General features: G+C 29.2%; 1 protein-coding gene across 1 annotated transcript in view; it reads right to left on the bottom strand.

The window, feature by feature from the left end:
* Positions 1-379: 379 nt before the first annotated feature.
* The window catches only part of LOC136975067 (sodium-dependent proline transporter-like), a 40,334-nt gene continuing 18,397 nt past the window's right edge, over positions 380-22,316 (bottom strand). The window contains exons 8-16 of the mRNA XM_067270060.1: positions 21,766-21,900; positions 21,592-21,695; positions 19,470-19,594; positions 15,442-15,554; positions 10,774-10,902; positions 10,559-10,658; positions 6,525-6,625; positions 4,105-4,260; positions 380-559 (exon numbers count right to left, since the gene is read on the bottom strand). Of these exons, the coding sequence (XP_067126161.1) occupies positions 416-559; positions 4,105-4,260; positions 6,525-6,625; positions 10,559-10,658; positions 10,774-10,902; positions 15,442-15,554; positions 19,470-19,594; positions 21,592-21,695; positions 21,766-21,900 (1,107 nt within the window). The 3' untranslated portion in view covers positions 380-415. The remainder of the gene's footprint in view (positions 560-4,104; positions 4,261-6,524; positions 6,626-10,558; positions 10,659-10,773; positions 10,903-15,441; positions 15,555-19,469; positions 19,595-21,591; positions 21,696-21,765; positions 21,901-22,316) is intronic.

Genomic DNA, 22,316 nt, shown 5'->3' with positions numbered 1-22,316 from the left:
TAAAGGGAAATGTTAATTTTAAGTAATTGAAAGTACGTTAAAATATGAAAATAATTGCACAATATGTATTTATATTTTAGAAATTACAAGGAAAGCGGCACTTCTACTGCAAAATCAAAGTTTGATGGGGATCTAAGTCCCCGCCAGGCACGGGAGGCAGAGCCCCCCTACAAGAGAGGAAGGGGTGCCCCTGATGCCCGCAGTTCCAAAAACATTACCGTATTGCTGTTGGCAAGTCACTGGTAAGGACAAAGAGGCAAAAAAGAATTAAATTATTTACTGGATTGTCAAGGTTTTGATTGGTGTACTTAGTTAATGCCACAAATTCCAGCAAATTTAATAAGTGCAAGAGTAATATTATTTGTTTAATAAATTAACATACAAATAAAAACTGTACTTTATTTAGATAGGTTATTTACAATTGACTTTCTGTAGTGTCTTGTACAATTTTATGTAGATATTTAACTTTCATTTCATTAACCATTTTCAACCATTCATTTTTAATGACCACATCTTCAGGTCCCCAGTCAGATGTTGGATATATGGCTTGATGAAGGTTCTACAGGAAAAACAAATATATAAATTAATATATATAATCAATGAATTACTAATATTTTAAATGTAAAAATTTATATTTAAGAATTGTTTACAGATCAATAATATTTTTCATTCATTATCAGATACTACTCAGACTTGTTTTTTTTTTTTTAATAAACTAAACACTGAAAGAAAAAAAAAATTCAAAAATAATATAATTAATTGTAATTCAAACTGTGTTTTTCAAAGGAAGAATTTTTAAAACACTACTTTATTTAAACAACAGCATTTTAATTTTGTTTTGTTCTCGGTTATTTATATATATATATATATATATATATATATATATATATATATATCATTTACGTTAAACCAGTTTTAAACTATATATAGAGTTTAAATCTGTTTTGATGTAAATGATTCCATATTAAATAGAATATAAACCCAACAAGCACTTAAAAAATTATAGGAGTCAAAAGGATATTGACTCCTATAATTGTAAGGATAAATGTATGGATAAAATAGTTTTTGACATTGTATTCTCCAGTTGTGGATCTAAAGTATGTTTTATCCATAAATACACTTCATTCCTTTAATCTTTCAAGCACTTATTTTTGGGTTTATATTCTGTCATTTAAAAAATTGCAAATTTTTGCAAAATTAAAAATTGCAACACATATGAGACCACTAAAGCTTTTTATTTTTGTCATTCCAATAGTTTTCTTCTGTTTTGTTTTTTTTTTAATCGTTTTGTATCACTAAATTGATTTAGGTTTTCCTCTTTATACATATTTGAGTAGCAGTTTGTCTCCTCTTATACATATATATTTGAGTAGCAATTGAAACAGGGATTTTCTCCTTGTTAAATTGTGCATCTCTTGAGGTCTCTTATGGATTTGGTCTCATATCTGTGTTGCAATTTATAATAATTTTTTACATGAGAAACACTGGGTTTGGAATACAACAGCATTTAATACAATTTTAATAAAACTGAAAATTGCATAATTTCTTATGTTGAATTATTGTAGTACAGTTGAAGTTGTCTATCTCAAACATGTTTATCTTGAAAACCTGTTTATCTTGAAATTTATTTCTCCTGCATTTTCAGCCTAAATTCAATATTTTCCATGTTTATCTCAAATAATTCTCTCCCAAACCCTCTATATCTCAAATTATGAACTGAAGTGTCAAAGCTCAGCGACTATATTTTGATAGCATAGATTACAGTTGAGTAACATCTGTTGCAATACAGTGCATAATTTCAATTAATGCTGCTTTTCTTTGATTGACTACAAGTTTGGCTTCTGTCTTATTAGTTGAAGCAAGTCAGGCATCAAACACCATTGACAAACATTTCTGTTAAGGTATGTCAAAAATGTTTTACATATACCTAATACAGGTGTTTACTAATTGCTATTGTATTAATAAAATAGTTTACCTCCAATCAAACCTATTACCGATTACTGTGTAGGAACCTCTATATTTCGAAACCTGTTTATCTCAAAATTTTTTCTCATTCCCATGAGCATTAGATTAGAGATAGACAGGTTCAACTGTATATATTGTAACTGTATAACAACTACAAAAATAAGAATTTAAAACATGGAGTCAACTTTAAACAAAAATGGAAACTTAGCTAATATACATACATGGGCTGGAAAGAAACTAGCTGCAGCATATTCATATATAACAAACCATTTATTGTAGAAACAATAGCATTAGATTCAGTCAACATAATTCCCTACTAAATTTATCATTATCTGTCACACATGTGGAAGGTGCTGCACTGCTGTGTTGGTTTATGTCTTCAAACAAGCGCTCTACTGCTTGAAGAATGGCATCTCTTGTGTGGAAATGTTTTCCTCTCAGTGGTTCCTTTAGCTTGTGGTAGCGATTGAAGTCGCAGGGGCCCATACTGGGTGAATTTGGAGGTTGTACCAGTACTTCTCACCACAGGAGCAGCAGTATGACAGTGAGTTTTATCAAGCAAGAAAATGGAAGCACATAATTGGAAATGCTGCTGTTTGATTCTCACCGCAGGATGATGTTCCAGATATCTATGATAGTATGCAGCATTCATAGTCTAGTGTTGAGAAACTGCATTACAGAATCATACACCACTGTCAAATCACTATCACATTTCCAAATTCTTGGCACAGTTATTTAGGGCGAGGAATGATGGGTGATATATACCATTCATTGGAGTGGTGTTTCAGTTCTGGCTCATAAGACACATCCACGTTTCATTCAATGCAATGATCATACTTAGAAAACATCACTTTAGGGTAGTCCAATTTGACACCACCAAGTAACTGCTTCATACTCGTCAATCTACATGTTGCCACTACTTTCCTTCCAACACTCATATATTAAATTTTTAGAAATAAATATATTATTCAATAATAGTTAATGTCAACTGACCATTTTATAACAGTTTTGTGATTGATCACATACAGGAATTTATGCAAATATGACAAATTAAATAACAATAAACAGTGAGAATAGATTATAGGTAACTCTCGGCATTCATGTATTTGGTATTCGCACTTTCGCTTATTCACAATTGAAAACTTGTGACCAACCATATGACTATTCAGAAGCATTTACAATATTTCCATTACAATACAGTACTTGTAAAAAAAAACATACTTTCTGTTATCTACAATTTTTACATTTTTTGACATAACCAAGCAAAGTACAGTAGGCCTAACTACTATACTACTGAACTGAAGTCAGGGCACAACAACAACAATGCCTTTTGCTAAATTGTACATGACAAAATTTATGTCACAATTATGTAAATAGTGTATATACAGTAAATACATAGTTCCTTACAATAATAATAATTAGTGATCTAATATAATAATATAAAAAATGGTAAGGTAGACAGTGAGAGGTTTGAGAAACATAGATGTTTGGAACATACTTTATCAGACAGCTATGTAGTGCAGAAATGAGGAACTAGACATGATGTTTAAGGAAAATTTTCATGGCAGCGAAGAAGGAGATGGTAAACAGAAGAAAATTCTAAAGCTGCCAATGACAACTTATAAGCTCTCAAAAATATACAGCACTATTAATAGCTTGTGCAAAAGAGTTGCAAGAATCAGATCTTACTCCTGATTGCAATCTCAAGTTTAAACAAACTTCGGAAACAGCACGGCTCCCATATGCCGAAGCCTTGAAGAACGTGAATAAAAAAGTCCATCAAACAATATTAACTCAGTTTTTCCAAACTGTTTTAACTCTTCCACAATTATCTTAAAATGTAAGACTAAAGTTTTTAATCTGTATAATTAAACATATCAATAAAATAAACATTAGTTGTTATTATTTGCTTATTGAATCATCTGCAAAAGTTTAAATATTTTAAAGACAGAAACATGCTTTAGCTTAGCCATGTTGGCTTGACCTGCAGGAACCTCACCTGATTTTCTCACAGGTTTCCTATCTGAGATTTCCAAGAAACCTGACCATCGCAAATACCGAGAGATATCAGTAACTTATTATAAATAAGAATTTATTAATTTTTAATCAATCATCCATTCAAATTTTTAAAATACCTACATTTCTATATTTAATAAGAGTTATGACTGCCCATAAAGGTATCTGAATCATGGATGATAATGCTAAAATCCAACCAACAGTTTCAGCCCAGTCAGGATTATTTTGATCGTTGTAAGCTAATCTTTCATGTGTAGATATACCATAAATAAATATAATCTAAAAAATATAAATTCATTTATCAAAAATCTTTAAATTAATTTAAAATAATATTAATTTAAAATTTCAAAAGTATTAAAATCTTAATATTAATTTACATCTTGACTTTCATGTTATCCTTCTATTATCTAGCATACAATTATTAAAAATAAAAACTAAAACTAGCTTATCAGACTTATTTACCAGTAAGTTATGATTTTTAATATAAAATGTTTTGTGTTAAGTGTTGGAGTATTTTCATTTCAATTCATGAACAAACAACTGAAATAAGGAAACATTTATTCTACTAAATTGTTATTGATTATATTTTATTTTATTTGCAATTAATAAAACAATTCATTATCGTGTGGCAGTTCTTTAATGACACAATCAAATTAATTTTGAAAGATTCGTGTTTCTTAATAATAATTGTCTGTATTGGAAGTAACATAAATTAAATAACTTAAATTTGTAATATGAATACTTTGGTATTTTACATGTTCCAATTCCAATATTCAAACAGGTGAAGACTTAAAAGCATCTTAATTAATTACAGTCTTATTTACTATTAAACTATCATCTCAGGATAAACCAGTTTTTACAGTTACTGTTGATATAATCCCTCTTCAGAATGTTTGTGATTGGTCTAGTTGTTAAAACAGACATAATTAATCAAAAGAAGAAAGGAGAACTTCCTGAGACTAACACAAATGTTAAGAAAACCTCAGAAGCTAGGCTATGCCATTCTGAAGTGAAACTAACATAACTGAGGAATGATGTAGTAGAGATAATGGAAAAATGTCTAGCAAAACATGGGTGAATATCTCTATCAACAACATATATCTATTAGCTTTGCCTTAATTCACTGAAAAGCTTTATTTTTGTATGAAGATATTCGAAAGGAGGTGGGAAAGGAAGTGACTGTAAAATCTAAGAATTTTTTGGCATCAAAAGGCTGATTTCACCTTTTCAAAAATGTTATGGATTAACATTCAGAACATTAAAATTCAGGATGAAGTTAATAATGTTGATAGAGAAGCAACTGGAATTTTTCCAGCTGAATTGAAGAAGATAGTTGATGAGGGAGGATACAGTCCAAAACAAATGTTCAATGCTGATGAAACCAGATTATATTGGAAATGTATACCATCTAAAACATATATCTATGAAAGAACAATTTGCTCCTGACTTTGAGGCATTAAAAAATCAAATCACTCTGTTTTTTGTGGAAATGCAAACAGGGACAAAAAGTTTAAACTCTTACTAATTTTCGTAGTGAAAAATTAGCAAGAGCATCGAGCTTTAAAAATGTGACTAAATCTTCACTCCCAGTAATTTGGAAGTCACATTGGGAAGCATGGATAAATGGCAAAATATTTTGTGATATTTTTGGAAAATTTATTAGTGTTTCTTTTCGTTTTACTTTGGGGGTGCCAGGGCCCTTTGGCCCACCCCCTGGGTGCACCACTGGTTATAAATAACATAAGAAATCATTTCTAATATTCAATTATATTAATAATAAATATTTTACATGTATGTAAATATGGATAATGAGTTCTTTCACATTTTCCATTTGGTTTTGCTTTATAAAAGACTCAATTGAACATTTTTCTTATGATTTTCTATGAATTTTTAGTGATTTCCATTTTATGTAGATTCACTTAAAGTGGTAACTTTTTGGTCCTAGTTAGCCACTTTAAACAAGGACACCCTGTATTTAAATGAGGAGAATCATAATAAATAAAAATTACTAAGTTAAAAGTAAAAAGACTGTACCCTAAAATCTATTAACAATGTATTTTAGACACATCACGAGGCACTGCAACTGAACTTAGTTACAGACGACTTGCTTTTTGAATAACCCTGTATATAAAAAAGAGAAACTTAACAATGATAATCCCCAGCAAATGGCTATATATCTTACCATTTCCACATAATTAAACAAAAATCAATATATAAAATACAGTTATATTGATTTATCAAAAATGTTGGGATTTTACTATAATTTGCTCTAATAGTTTTTCTGCATTTATTGAGATTTAAAAGAAGCCTTTTTTTAGTATTTGAGTTCTGATAAGAAAATAACAGTTTAATTTTTTTTTCTTTAAATATATCAGGTTTGCTATTTTTGAAGAAATTCTTTTGAAACCAAACATGTAAATCTATGGTTATAAAAATTTTGTTACTTCTCTCATAAATAATGTTGATTATGGTTCAAATCATATTTAATTTATATATTTTATATAAACAAAAAATTTAACAAATAATATAAATTCAATACTTACTGATAATATCACTGGTGAAATAACAAGCCAATTAGCTTTAAAATAATAATTAATTTTTATCCCTAACATCATTTCGAAATCACAGCATAAACGATTCATTCCTTAAAAATATATGCCAAAAAGTATTATTAATCAAACATTTTCAAAAAGATATTTTGGAGTTTAAATAAAATATATTTGTCACAAGTAAATTCTGATGATGATCTTATATTTATATAAATAAAAATGATTACTTGAAAAAATGCTACTTTGAAAAAGAAATTATCTTTACATCTCTTATGATTTGCTGTTCAAGTTTTGTCACATTAAATGGAAAGTCATTTAAACTTTACAGTTGTGTGTATTAAAACTAAGTTTCCATCTTTTATATTAGGATGAGAAAAAACTGCATAGTTTTTCCAAATTGAAAAATAACAGTGCAACCTAATTTAACTAAAACAGAATTCATTCATAAAATTATTAAATGTGTAAAAACTATTCTAATAATTCACAATATCATAGACAAAAAATAAATATTTTCTAAATTAGTTATATGCAATAATTATTGTAAATGGAATAATAATGTTTCATATTTAAAAAGAGCTGGTTTTTAATATCTAAATTCTTGTAATAGCATAATTTTAAAAAGTAACAAGCAAAACATTATTTTATTTTTATGATTTAATATAATTATGAAGATATATTAATATAAGTTTATTTATTTCTGTAATAGTAGTATCCTTGTTCTGTGATGAAGTTGTGGCATCCCAACTTTGCTTCTCAGAGTCCATTACTTCTCATCCATACTTTTTTTTAGTCAGTTTGAAGTCTGATGTGAATAATGGGAAGCACGATGGTATGCCTGTTGCATTACCATGCAACAGGCATACCATCCTGCACATAGTCTGGACTTAGTACCCTCTGAATTTTGCCTTTTTGGTAAAAATCATTTCAAAACTAGGATTTTTTAAGAGATCCTTTTAAGAAACACCTTATGGCTTACATTTCTCAGACGATGATGAAGTCATACAGTTTTTTTAAATCATTAAGTGGAGAATTTTTTCAGAAAAAAATTTTTGTCCTTGTTTCCTGCTGGGAAAAGTACTAGATATTTATTACAGATTGTCATTTTTGTCACACAAATGACTTAAGAATATAAAATGTAATTTTTTAGAGCTAAATATGCATATTTTCATTATACTTACTGTTTTAGTTACAATTATATTTATTGCACATTGTGCTCCAATAATGGGTTGTTATGTGGTATATATTACATTAATGGACAGAGTACCTTTCTAGGCAGATTTGCATTCATAATATTTTCATTTTCTTAAAATAATTTTTTACTTACTAATGTACATAAGTTTTTTCGCTATCTATTTCAGAAATATTCAGAAATAAATGTGTTTGATTGGTTGTCTTTTGCACTTGGAAATCCTTATAAAAGTGTCTTAACCACAATTTCTCCATCCCCTAACAGGACGAGTAATAGTTCTTGAATTAATAATATCTATATGATGTGCACAGATTTTCCTACTTTTTTCAATTTTTATTATATGTGAGGTTTTCTTATTAGGTAATCTAAATTTTCATTTATATATAAATTAAACTCATCTATAACAGACATATCTATTATTGCTCCAAACAACCAAAGGCCATCTTTTCATCAATAACTTGTTTGCAATTTTCTGATAAAAGGTTATAGGCCTACAACTTCAAATTTCTTCAAAGAATTACAGCAACTATGTTAAAGTTGAAGTATTTGTATTCCTGTGGTGATTGCAGAGAGATTGTCTTTGATTTATCCTAATACTCTAATCCCATCAATTAATGCATCACAGAACAATATATCATGATAAATATAAGCACTACAATGTCTAGAAGGTAATTTATATTTACATTTATATGTACAGTACTTTATAAAAATATAGCATAGATTTAAAATTTAACAAACAAAAATATTTGTATTAAATTAATTTAACAACTGATTAGTTCTTTTTAAATGTTATGAAAAATATTGATTTCATTTAGAATTATTATTGTGTATGACCAAAATTTAGAAAATGTTGACTGTGACTATGATATTTTGAATTATAAAAATTGATATTCTTATGTTTATAATTCAGAATTTTTGAATATAGAAAAAAAGCCACATCACAAACACACACATAACACACATCAATTAAACATAGTTTAAACATATTTTTCAGTCTATTTTCTAATCTTTACTAATATTACATAGGTGATTCAAAAAGTAAGGTAACAAGAGCTTTCCTGTACAAATTTTATTTCACAGGCAGATATAATGATACAGATTATTATGGCACTTGTACATATTATTTTACAACATAGTCACCATGCTGGTCCAAATATTTATTCCAACAATATAAGAAAACATCAATGCTGGCAAAAAAGAAATCTGTGTCAAGTCCCTTCAGCCTAGTTGAGTTGCTCATGCAAGATTTTGTGCATACTACCCACAGAGATGTTCTCCAGCAATATTGCATATACAAATGCGATGATCGTCCTGAATCAGACCTTCAATATGACACAGATTGTCATCTGTGAAAGACGTGTTTGGCCTACCAGATTTTTGCTCAGTTTGCACATCTGTCCTGCCTTTATCAAACTCAGTGTACCAAACCTACCAAACCCACACCTATTTTCATGACATGACATTATCACTGTACATCTCAACAAGTTGACAATGAATTTCTACTCGTGAGTTGCCCTTCAGACACAGAAACTGAATCACACTAAGCACTTCCACGTTTGACCACATTTCCATGAGTGCAGCCATCTTCAAAATGGTATTGCGAGGTCTGATGCAACATTTGCACCATCTAATGCCTGTGCGATAAAGCTGTGGTCTTCTGCTGCTGCCCTAATGGAAAATTCGAACAAGAGGAGGAATATGACACCTGTGAGAGCTCTTGTTACCTTACTTTTGGAATCAGCCTCATATATTCACAGAAAACAATTTAATATTAGAATAAGTTAACTTCTCTAATTATTTGAATAGTACCTCATTAGTTTATTCATTCAACTCCACACACCAACTGACTACCTGGTTCTGTTTTGATCTTTTGCATGACAAATAAGAAAGTGAATAATATTAAGACACTGAATAAATACTTTTTCACGTGTGTGTAAATGCCCTCATATACTGACAACATAACTTTTTAAATATGTATTAACTGACAATGCATGCCTTACATAATAGTTTTTAATTACTTCATTTATGGTATTTAAATAAAATATGAATTTTAAATCACAATTAAATAATAATCAATCTCTAAGTTAAACTGATCGAAAAAAATTGCTTGTTTTAATTTTATTCATTGGGGATGAGTTTAACTCACTGTAGGATTCAATGGCACAGGATTTAATCTTGGGGAAACTGAGTTAAATGGATAAAAAAGTTTTTAATGCCAATTCAATAAATTTCCCACCTTACATGACTGCTAATTCATAATTAGTATAAAAGTAGAAGACACAACACAATGTATATAAAAAATGAATTTTAATTTGGAAAATTTTCTAGTGTTTTTTTCCCATCTTCATTGAATGGTGCCAGGGACCCTTGGCCCTCCCTATGGGTGTGCCACTGATAGAATTATGTCTATAGGTCTCTACTGGAGTAGTAAAGACTTAGATATTCAAGCCTAAAATATTCTAGTGATCACATTAACTACTGAGTTAAAACTAAAAATTAATTTCTAGATACTACGTAATTCAGATTAAAGATAGGTAATTAGGTTACCATCTTGTATTGCATTTAATAATTAGCCAAGTTCCAATAGCTAATTTGACCTTATTGTTTGATCTTTCTTTGGTCCAAATTACTTTATATATTTAATTAGAAAAGTTATGATCCAATGAATTTTGTATTATCATTTGATTAATTTATAATTTCAAGCTTACTTTGTAGTGTAAATGAAAATATGGTTTAATTAATTTAAATTTTGCTTTATAAAATAATTCTGTCTCTAAAACAAGGAATAATACTTTTAAAACACATTAAAATTAAAATTATAAATTTTTAGAAAAGTTACCATATCCCCACATAATAGAAAGTAGTTCACAAATTGCTATAAATAAAAGGGGAAATCCTGCTCCATAAGTATGCATGATATTAAATATGTAAGCACCACCCTAAAAATATGCAAAAGTTGTTATCAAGAATGAACAGAAAAAGTTTATCTTATGAATTTTAAAATAGTTAATTTAATAAATTACAATAGAATATTTTAACAAAGTTAATAAATACCTGTGTAACACAAGGTAGTCCTAAGAGGAAACAAAGACTACAAAGAAATAATAATATTGTTATTTTGTATTTCCGTAATTTTGGAAATTCATCATAAATGACCGTTGTCAAAGTTTCCAATAATGCAAACTAAAATAAATAAAAATATATAAATTTTTTGCTTTAATTTCTATTTAAGAGAATTTACTCAAAATTAATCATATATAATCTAATACAGTTGAACTCTATATTTGCATGCTCTTTATTCATACATTTTGCATATTCTTGGTTCAAAAACTACATTTAATAGTATTCACTAGTGTTAAGTTTTAAGTTTGATGTTCGATATATACAACTAAATCGAAATTGTTACATGACTCAGGTGTTTCTTTTGTAATCTAATCCCTTAAAAATGTGGTGTGAGATTTTACCATCTAGAGTGGGAAACTAGTGCATGCATTCCTTTTTGTGTGGTGGGTCAGTACTGACCAGTGTGTGTCCAGTGAAGAATCAGTGTCGTGATTGTTAGGTGCCAGAGTGTTGCCCACAATGTGTAGAAATTAAAAAATTTTTTTTTTGTTGTGTTACCATTGTTACGAAGAAGTTGTTTACTTTATTCAGAACTTGTAAACAGGAACAAACATTTTTCAACTTGTATAATGGCAACAGATAAAGTTTTCAGATAAAGACATTATTTTAGCACATATACTTATGCAACTTTCAAATATAAATAATTTTATGATAAAAAACAAATATTAAAAATTTGATGAAATTTTAATATGGAAAGGATAAAAAATTTGGATCAATTGTTCACTTTGGAATCTGATCCACCAGTTTTATAGTTTAAAAACAGAAAAGCATTATAAACACAAAATACCAATACCAGCACATTTGAAATTAATAAAACATTAGTAAATATTTCTTATTTGGAGAGTTATTGAGAAAAGCATTGTACTTTCAAGCCACAATCATTCTACATTTTTCATGGTCAAAAGGCATGGCATGAGTTAAGTAAATCTTTGAGCTGTGAAATCAATCTCTCAACATCAACAGATGTGAAATGAGCATATTTGGTTTTCATCAAAAACTCCAAGATTTTTGATTGACAAGACTTGGGAATTACATTTTGAATAACTGGAGTTTTGTGTAGAAAATATTCCAGTTTCTCTAAAGTGAATCCATCCAACTCTCACTTTTCAGTAGACAGACCACTTTCCTCAAGGATATTGCATTGCACAAGAACATGTATAATGAACAGTGTAGAGTTCCTTTACCATGGCTTTTTTTTTTCAACTGACACTTTTCATTGTGTCTTGTGCCTTGATATCCTAAAATATAATTGAGAGCAACCATATTCTCAAAATCTTGTATATACCACTGGCATCCATTAGATTTGAAAAAAGATTTAAAATGGGTTGAATTCAAAAAACTTGTTCAAATAGACAGATCACTAATGAGAGGAAAAGCAAAACACAACAAAAGTTGATTAAAATCTATACAAAAGAAGGACTCTGCATTCTAAGCATGGTGAGAAAAATAAACAATATATTAGGTAATGTGGCTGTATGCCATAGTATATATATATATATATATATATATTTTATTTTAATTTTTGTATAGTTTCCGTTCTTTCCTTTGTCTATTGTTTGTCCCTTCTAGAAATTTCCTTCTCAACCCTTTCTTCTTGGGTGGTGGTGACTAATCCCTTTGGAACAAAAGAGGAATGTGGCCCTGAAAGCTGTGTGTGAACAACAGTCATTTTTGGCTGGGACTCCGACGATACAGGATGGTAGAAGTGGATTATCTAGTGCGTTTCAGCAGCACATAGAGAAGAAGAAGTCAGATGAAAGAATCAAGGAAAATTCAATCTGGAAAGTTTAATGAGCTCCAAAATTACCATTGAAGTGAACTGGAAAAGAATAAAAACTATCGAGCAACTCCAAGAAAGCAAACGTTTTGAAAATCCACCACCCCAAGATCATCACCAGTATTTGGGTACCACTTTCCTCTATCCTCTATTCTAGCATTGGCTTCTAATTATAAAATTCTTCCTCTCTTAGTTGTAATTAGTTGTAAGTGCGTAGTTATAGTTTATATTATAAATGTGTTGCAAATCTATTGAAGATGGGGATTAATAATGTCGCGAGTGTAGAATTGATAACAACCCATTATACAAATTGTTGTACGACTCATATTATATGATTGTACTGGAACAGAGAATATCCGACATTCCAAAAAACCTGTTTTACTTCACGCGAAATAAAGATACTTATTATATAAAATCATATCTTGTAACTCATTTTGCACCTATCTTCACAATAAGTAAAGTGGAAAAAATAGAAATTTTGCAGTATTTAATTAATAAATGAATTTAGCCCTAACCAAAATCACAAAACAAAGCAACACTTTAACAATTTTCAGACAAAGCAGACACCTTTCCAGACTAGTAGGTATTTTTGTTGTAGAACAAAGAACTAAAGCTACTCTGCAAGAAATAATTAAAAGAGAAATTAAAATTGGTATGACAATTTACACTGATGAGTGAAAGTCTCAAAGGTTTTACAGAAATTAGATATGATCACATCTGTGAATCACCAGACTAACTTAATCAGACTTAAACAATCAAAAGTTCTTGGTCTAAGATCAATTATTTAGTTTTAATTAATTTCAGTAAAAACAGCACATGATGCAAATGTAAAAATGATAACCTATAAATCCGGAAATGATACTTGGCAGAAACATTGTGGAAGAATTCAAAATATCAAATTATAATTATTGCTTTCTTCAGTGATGTTTACAAAATAATATAAGTAAAATTTAAAGTGATCATTTTTACCTTAAAAAACTCAAAAAAATTATTTTTAATACATAATGTATCCTATTCATACACTTTGTAAGGAACTGAGTCCGAACCTTATTTTTTATTTTATTATTATTTCCGTTTTATTATCTTTTTGTTTGGGGTTTATGTTTATTTAGGACGAAGGTTCCCCACCACTCTCTTGTTAGTAATGAAAAAATGAAGAAAAAACAACTCATGGAGAAATAAGCGCCATAGGAAACATCTTGCGCACTTGCGCTGCCCGGCGGAAGTAACAGTCCGCAGAAAAAAAATGGGGAGGAGTCCCCACAATCACTAGTAGAGAAATACTTGATAAACCGTCTTAAACATCCCAGAAAATTATGATAAATATTTTGTAAACAGTTTATAAACTTTGTCGGAAACTTAAAGTTGCCAGAACAAAGTTAATGTTAGCAACTAAGTATGTAAATAAGAGGAGTAACCCAGCTCAAGTGTGACGTCACCTCACAGTATAAAACCCGTACGTTAACCGAAGAAGGAGAGGTGATTTCCAAATCGAGGCGACTGTGAGAGCGAGGTTAATTCGAAAGCGAAGTATTTTCTGATAGAAGTCCAGATTGATAATTGGACGATCCAAGGTGCTAAAGAGGAGTTCGATTGACGATATCGAAAGTATTGAGGAAATAGTTTCTTCGTATAGTGAGGTGACAGATAGACGTTTAATTAGTAAGAGATTTTGTTCATAGTTTCTAAGTATTTGATTGTCGAATTTCAAAGGGAAAATTACTATTAAGTTAAGCTAAGTTTATTGTCGGGTTGACTTGTTGATTTTCGTTAATAAATTTTGTTTGGAATTATTGATATTTGTACGTAGTACGTTCTAGTTGCTAATTAAATATATTTGAACTTTTGATTTGACTTGATATTTATCATTGTTATTACTAATTTTTCGGTGCACGCTTAAAAGCCCAGGCCTGGCAAACTAATCTCGAATCCGCGTAAAGTACCCGTTAGGTTAACAGAAGTTTCACCGACCGTAATTATAGTTGGTTTCCTAAGATACTAAAATTAAGTACTTTACAACTTGAACAACAGGAAATGCTTGGAGGGAGAACTAAGCTTCAGGGACAATAACTGAGGCCCAATCATAAATGTTAGTTAAAAAATAATAATAAAATATAAATTTCTATAGAATTGAAAAAATCTATTAACCCCTAAAGTAACTGAAAGTAACATTTCTTTTTCATTTCAGATCCATGAAATAAAAAAAAGAAAGTAACAAGTAAAGCAAGCATAAAATAACTTATCTACGATTTTAATGTTAAATTAACAAAGATTTATAATTATAATAATTAATAATAAAAATAAAAAATTAACAAATATTAATTATTTATCTCTATTATAATTAAGACAGTAAAGTAAAGAAATGATTCATGCATGTCTGATCATTTGTCCTTGCATTGCATGGTGCACAAGATGGTTAAACATTGTTGCTTCACATAGGAATAACAAAAATAGAACATCAAAATTAGAGTTAATCAGATTTTCAGTATTTCAAAAAACTTATAAATAATGATTTTTTGATAATGTTCAACTTGAAAACTCAGTTCTTAACACCTAAAAAATTTACATTAAAAGTTTAAAAATAAATATCCTTATGCTTTTAAAAAATGACATTGAGATTCTGTTACAATCACACACAGATGTATAAACTTTCATTATTATTTTAGTTTAATTTCAGTAAATTTTTTTATTCTATAAATTATCTGATATTTTAATTTTTGTATTCCTATTACTTTATTAAGTTTATTTATAAATAAAACTATTTTAATTTAAATTTAGAAACGATTTCTTTATATATCAATAAATTTAATTAAAATCCTTACTTCACTGTCTATACCAAGAAGCAGCATCATCATGAAAAATAAAAATGTCCATAACTGGGGAAGCCACAACGTTGCTAATGCTTCTGGATACACAACAAATGCCAATCCTTGGTCTGTGTTTAAAAGAAAAAATTCAATTTTTTATAAAGCATATCATAAATTTAAAAAAATAATTTTCAATATTATGTAATTATAAACAAAAAACTCTGTACAGAAAAGAGAAGAACTGTTATTAAAGTAAGTTCTGATAAAGTAGATTATTGTTATTGTTATGAAAACTAATTTGGAAGATATAACTTATTTCAATGTAGCATTTATATTAAATTACATGAAAGCATTTTCAAACTTATTAAGCTATTAACTAAATCTATCAAACTGTTGATCTTATCCAAACAAAAACATCTGAGATGTAAAAAAAAATTTCACCAAGTAAAAATTTATGACAATTTAGACAATGATCAAAATTTTTCTTAGCAGTTTTTCTTTGGTATAGATATGCTTGGTGCTTAAAGGTGAAATGTAAGGTAAATACAAGTAAAAGTCTTGTGGGTACCACTTCCCAGCATCAAGCTTATTTTTACCAAAAAAAAACTGTTAAGAAAAATTTTGACCATTGTCTAAATTGTCATAAATTTTTACTTGGCACAATTTTTTACATCTCAGATGTTTTTGTTTGAATATCAATTGTTTTTGTTTAATAATTTTATTACTACATCGACATAAGATCGGTTGTCGTTTGGTGACCACCAACTGAACACATCACTGACCAAATGTGCTGCCAACCGAACACTTTCAATATTCATTTTGGTCAGCATCGACCAAATGCACACTTTTGATATGCCATTTAGAAAAATTATTACAAAAAGTTTTAATTGGCATAAATTTGAGCTTTTGTAATTCTGAGTAAGATTTTGAATAAAATTCGTTTATTTCCATGTAGTTTTATCTTTATAAGCATAAAAAAGCATTAAAAAAAATCATTAAACTGAATTAGCTCTACAGGAAACTCCTGTAAACTTTGACCAATCTACCTGGAAGTTTCATGAACACCACACTGATAATGAAAAAGGCTTAAGTTTAAAATTTCAGCTTTCTAGACACAGTAGTTTCTCTACAAGCTTCTGCAGTGTTAGATAAAGAAAAAGAAGAAATGCAGCTTTTTTGGCAATTTTTGCACTTTTCAATTGCTTATATTTCAGCAACTACTTTAAAGAAAATCTTGAAATTTTACACATTATCTAAGAAAACAATTTTCTTTTCAATGAGATAATCAGAATTACTATAGGTGTTTGGAGACAAAAATCGATCCCCGAAAATCAGCAACTCTGATTCCTGTTTATTTAGTCAGTCAGTGACTTCTTAACTTGGTGGGGAGTCACTGCTTTGACTCCTGATCAGCATATTTTTATATTATTACAAAAACTGCTCTCTGTAATAACAAAAAAATGACCAAATAAAACTACTTGTGTTATTATTTGGCTTAAATTAAATTATTTAATAACTACATTAATTTTAATATTAAAAACAGTTATTTTCAATTTTCAAATATAATTATTATTTGTGAATTTTGATAACATTTCAACTTTTTACACAAATTTTGGCTATTCTCAGATTTTGTGTAACCCTGAAACATATTTGTCATGGTTTTGGATGATCTTGCAGTTAACATTCTCAAAGCATGAAAATGAAATAAAACTCAGCCACTGATGTGATAAAAACACAAAACAAACATTTAGTTCCACACAGATTCACCAAAATTACATATAAACCAAGAAAATACACCAATTTTGAGGTACATATAAAGTGTTTCTTATAGTTCTAAATCTCAAATAGTAATAGTTCTGTTTGATTAGAACAGTATATTGCACACAGTCTGCAAATTCACAGCATTTGGTGGTTATACTCATGAAGAATCACTTATCATGGGAGTTCCACTTCACTATGTCTCCCCTCAAATGAAACTGTCAATTGTAAACCAAGATTGGACAGCACACCTATCGTTTAATACGAGAGAATTCTTGTCATACAGGCGTTAGATTACAAACAAATGTCGCTACATTTACAAGCGCTTTCGATGCGATTATTTTCATCTTCTTCAGGTCGATAAATGTGGTTAATATCCTTTTTTGAATACAAACATCGAATTATTCCAACAGTATTAACATTTGGAATAAAATCAAAGATGGAACAAAAATTTACGTTTTGTAAAGAATTTAAATAAAACACGTGCAGTTGTAATACGCATGTGCTATAAGTCGCTGAAATGTGGAGCTAGATATGATGTCTTAAACTGTTGTATAAGTTAACCCACATAGGCGACAAATCGAGCATGGGGGTGTTGCATGGATTTAGTACATCGGTAAGGAGGGCCTTCCAAATATATACAAGGTTTTTGTTATCACAATGTCTGAGCATCATTACCTGGCCCACAACGGGGTGTGTTGGTGTTGCAACACTATTCTAGCTAGCTCAGTATGAGATTTGCCAGCTCTGATAGAATGCTGATGTTCAGAAATGGAACAAGACAACATTCTGCTTGTCACACCAACATAGTGGGTGAGAACACCAGAAGTTGCATTTTTCAATGGGATGGAATAAATCCCAGACCTTTCTAGTATGGAAACAGCATCCCTGTCGTTGCATAGCAACCTCCTAAGACTTGGCCGTGGAGAGACTGGAAGAAAAAGCGCATGCTGCGTAAAAATATGGCAAATGCAAACAGTAATGCGGCCACAAAACGGTACTGCGGGATGTACTATCGTGCATTATTTTGAGACATGCAGAGTAGTGGCAGGAAAAAAATGTTCTTTTTACCTTATTTAAGATGTACAGTACATATACTTGGCACTAGTATAGCCCGCTGCATTTACCGCTGAATGAATGGCATTAAGCTGGTGTCGGTAGCGGTTTGATTGGAAGATGAAAGATGAAAATAATCTTGTCAAAAGCACTTGTAAATGTAGCGACATTTGTTTGTAATCTAACGCCTGTATGACAAGAATTCTCTCGTATTAAACTGTCAATGTTTTTGTTCTTTCTAATCCCGACTGTCACATCACAAATCCAACAAAACCTTAATACTAATTTAGTTCTAATGTTAGTTATAATTGTATATGCTATCCTATGATGATGAAAACATGTGCTTAAATTAAAGCATTTTTTAATCTAAAATATTTAATTTATCAGTTTAGTGTTGCATGGCAAATTTTATGGTAGGCCTACTTATATGTATGATTTAATTTGAATTTTCCAAACTATGTAATAATAATTATTAATTGGTTCATAAATTATGGTTTTATTTTGTGTGCAATAATTTTGGGGAAATTTTGGGTCCTGAAAATATTCTGCATGCCTTTTCATAAGTTGCATTGTACCGCATTACTTCTTGCTGCCTGCAGACAGCTACACTTGTAAACAAAAAAAAAAAAAATTAACAAGGCAGCCAAGGAAGCAAATTCTCTGACTTTCCATGACTTTTTCTAAACACTAATGAAAATTCTTGATTTTCCAACTTTCCAGATGCATAGGAACCCCGTGTTTTCTAAAAAACAAATACTTCCAGGATCATTTTAGATGATTTCAATATTTTTCTTTGTGATTATTATAAGTACACTGATTTGTTTTGATTGTTTTTAAAGTTTTAACTTTAAAGATAGGTAACTCAAAAGTAAATAGAGAATACTCAAATGTGATAAAGAGAATATTTAGTTTAACTATGAATTTGATTCTAATAAAATATTTTGTTTTGCAGATTTATTTTTCTACTTTTAGTAAACATAAAGAAATGACTAATTTAAAGGCTTTTGACAGCAGTTCCCAAAGTGTGCACTACGGATTCCTCACAGGGGTGCCACAAAATGTTATAAAATTTTTATAATGTTAGAATTCAATGTACTGTACTTGTTGAAATTTGTATAATGTACTTGTTAGAATTTGACATAGGACACCTTGGGAAAATCTGCATTTAGCAAGGGCACCTAGAATCAAAAAAGTTTGGGAAGCACTGGCTTATGAAATTATATACTCACCTGCTTTAACAACTTCATCTATACAAAGTCCAGTTTCTTTAGCTAACATTCCAAGAACACAAAATATTACTAAACTAGCTAACAAACTTGTGATAAAATCCAAGGAACTTACTAATAAGGCTTGTCTAAAAAAATAAATTATAAAATTAATTTAATTTAATAATCAAAATAAAATATCTAAATGAATGAATGTTAATTCAAAATTAGTATAATTATTAAAAATTATAAATACTTAAAATTGATATTTAAAATTGTTATAGATTTGAATTTACTCATAATCTTTTTGATTTGGTAATGTTTTGTAGGTATTGATCACATTATATAATCAACTAAAATCATAAAACTATGAATTGTTATAAGAGAGCATTCATTTATTTTTTTATTTTATGTTTTTAAAAAATTTATTAACTTTTATTTTTAATAGTTTCTAATCATTATTTTCAAATTTCTTATATTTTATGGGGATGCAACTGGAAAATTTTTTCAAGAGTGTTACCTGTTATATTCTTATTTTGTTTAAATATGGAAAATTAGTTCAATTTGTTCTCGAATCAGTCTGAAGAGGACAGTTGTAAACTATCAAAAGTACTTGCAATTTTGAATAAAATGTTGGTTTTAACGTTACATTGTAACATTACATTAAAAATGAATAAAATGAACTGAGCCACTCTATTGGGCAGAATGAATGCCATGGATTGATTGGAGCTGATATAAAAAGCAAATAAAAATGAGGATTCCCTCTTTCATCAGAAGCCATCTTGCAATGAAAGGAGAACACCATCTGGTAATTGTCTGTCTTAGCTACATTCAATAAACACAGTACAGAGAAACGCTAATGATAATATGTTGAAAAGATAAAAACATAATTACTAAAAAAGTACTATTTAACAACTGATACTAAATCCAAAACAAGGAATAGAGGAGAAAGTACAGATGAAGATATACGAACAATTTAGAAAATACTGTAAATGCTACAATATAAATGTGTATTTATAAAGAAAAACTAAATAATTAGTATTAAACATTGGTCTTTAGTTATTGTGACATTTTTTCCTGAAACAACTTTAATTTTAGTCATCATATATGCATACCAGCAGTAATGTTTTTAGGAAAAGAATACTGTATGTATGTGTATTGTGGCTGCATGCCATATTTATTGTAATTATTAATTTAAGTTAGTTTTAGTTTTCTTTGTTCTTCATTTCTTCTTCCTTCTAGAACCTTCCTTTATGAACCTTTTCCGTTGGGTGGAATGACCAGTTCCAAGAGATAAGGTGAACAAAGGAGAGAACAAGACCCTGAAGCAAAAAGAGACAACAAGCAAGACATTCTTTGCTTAGACTGGGAAGCATACGGACGTGGTGTAGAGCATTCTGAGTTGCATTAGAAACAACCAGAGATTCTAGAAAGAAGTCTAAGGAAGGAATCTTGTCTTATCATAGTGGCGATGAGGCAGTGCAAAAAACTAAGCATAAGAAAAGAAGACAAGGACAGGATTTAATTGAAGAAAACAAGAACGGGCCATCTATATAAGAATGACATGTGGCATCCAACTCAACAATAGACTAGTGAAATATGCCGAAAAAACCCCAAGTATCCCTACTTCTACTATATACTATTCCTTATATCTTCTTAAATCTATCGTTTTCTATCTTTAGTAATAAGTTAGTATATAAGATTAGTTTTTAAGGTTTCAGGCTTGATCATATTGATGTGATTGGGATATATATGTGCTTTGGATGTACCAAACTATTGTTTGTGCCATAATTTTGTACAATATATTATTGTACCATGACATTGGAATCCCTAATAAGAATCTGTATTAAAATGCGAAATAAATTACTTGCGAAAATATACCATCTTATTGTTATCGTATCTTGTCAACCTTTGTGGTTAACTCTAATTTTGCATGAACATCACAGTATTTTTCATACAACATAAATATTTTGAAATGTAATGATAATATAATGTATCTTTTATGATTTCATTTTTTATAAAATAAGTGAAAATATCTAATCAGAGAACAATCAAGTTTCAATCAATGAATAACTATTCTATAATTTTACAATCAATCAATAATTGCACAGAACTAATATAAATTAAAATTTTAAAAACTTCTTACTTGTGTATTTTATTGTGAAAATGATTATAACTACCAAACATTATGAGACTTCCCCAAGATAGACCCAAAGAATAAAATAATTGTTCTGCTGCAGCCAACCATATCTATAAATATTATAACAGCTTTTAAATATAAATACATATTGGTATTAATTTATATTAAATTGATATATACCTTTAAATCTGTAAGCCTTTCCCATTTAGGAACAAACAAAAAATATATTCCATCTGATGCTCCATCTAATGTTGCTCCATAAATAAATAGAGAGATTAAAATAATATAGGGTGATGTTGCAGTAAAATAAATTACCTGTTTTCAATGTTAAAATAAATGTTAATTATGTAAAAATATATATCTTTTATGGTGAAATGATCATGATAAATTTAAAAATCAAAATAACAATAGTTAAATTTATTACAGAGTTTTTTGAAATTACTACATTATTGATTTTTATCATTATATCAAGAGTCCACTATATACACTAGACCAGGCCTGGCCAACCCAAATTGTTTCACAGGCCACTTTGATCATGCGTAACACTATGGTGGGCCCACAATTTAGGCAAACATGCTTTTAAAAAAGTAAAACAAATACAAAATGAATAAGATTTTATTGTTATACCAAGAGTTCGTACTCATACTTGCACATTATAACAATGACACATGCAAATTTTCATTTATTTAATTGTTTTGGTATACACATAACGGGAAACAAAAGTTTTAATA

The sequence above is a fragment of the Centruroides vittatus genome, unplaced genomic scaffold, assembly GCF_030686945.1.
Source record: "Centruroides vittatus isolate TY-2023 unplaced genomic scaffold, ASM3068694v2 contig_364, whole genome shotgun sequence".
In the NCBI taxonomy this organism is placed as follows: Eukaryota; Metazoa; Arthropoda; class Arachnida; order Scorpiones; family Buthidae; genus Centruroides; species Centruroides vittatus.
The sequence above is the reverse complement of the archived record's forward strand: the minus strand, read 5'-3'. Positions and strand labels throughout refer to the sequence as shown.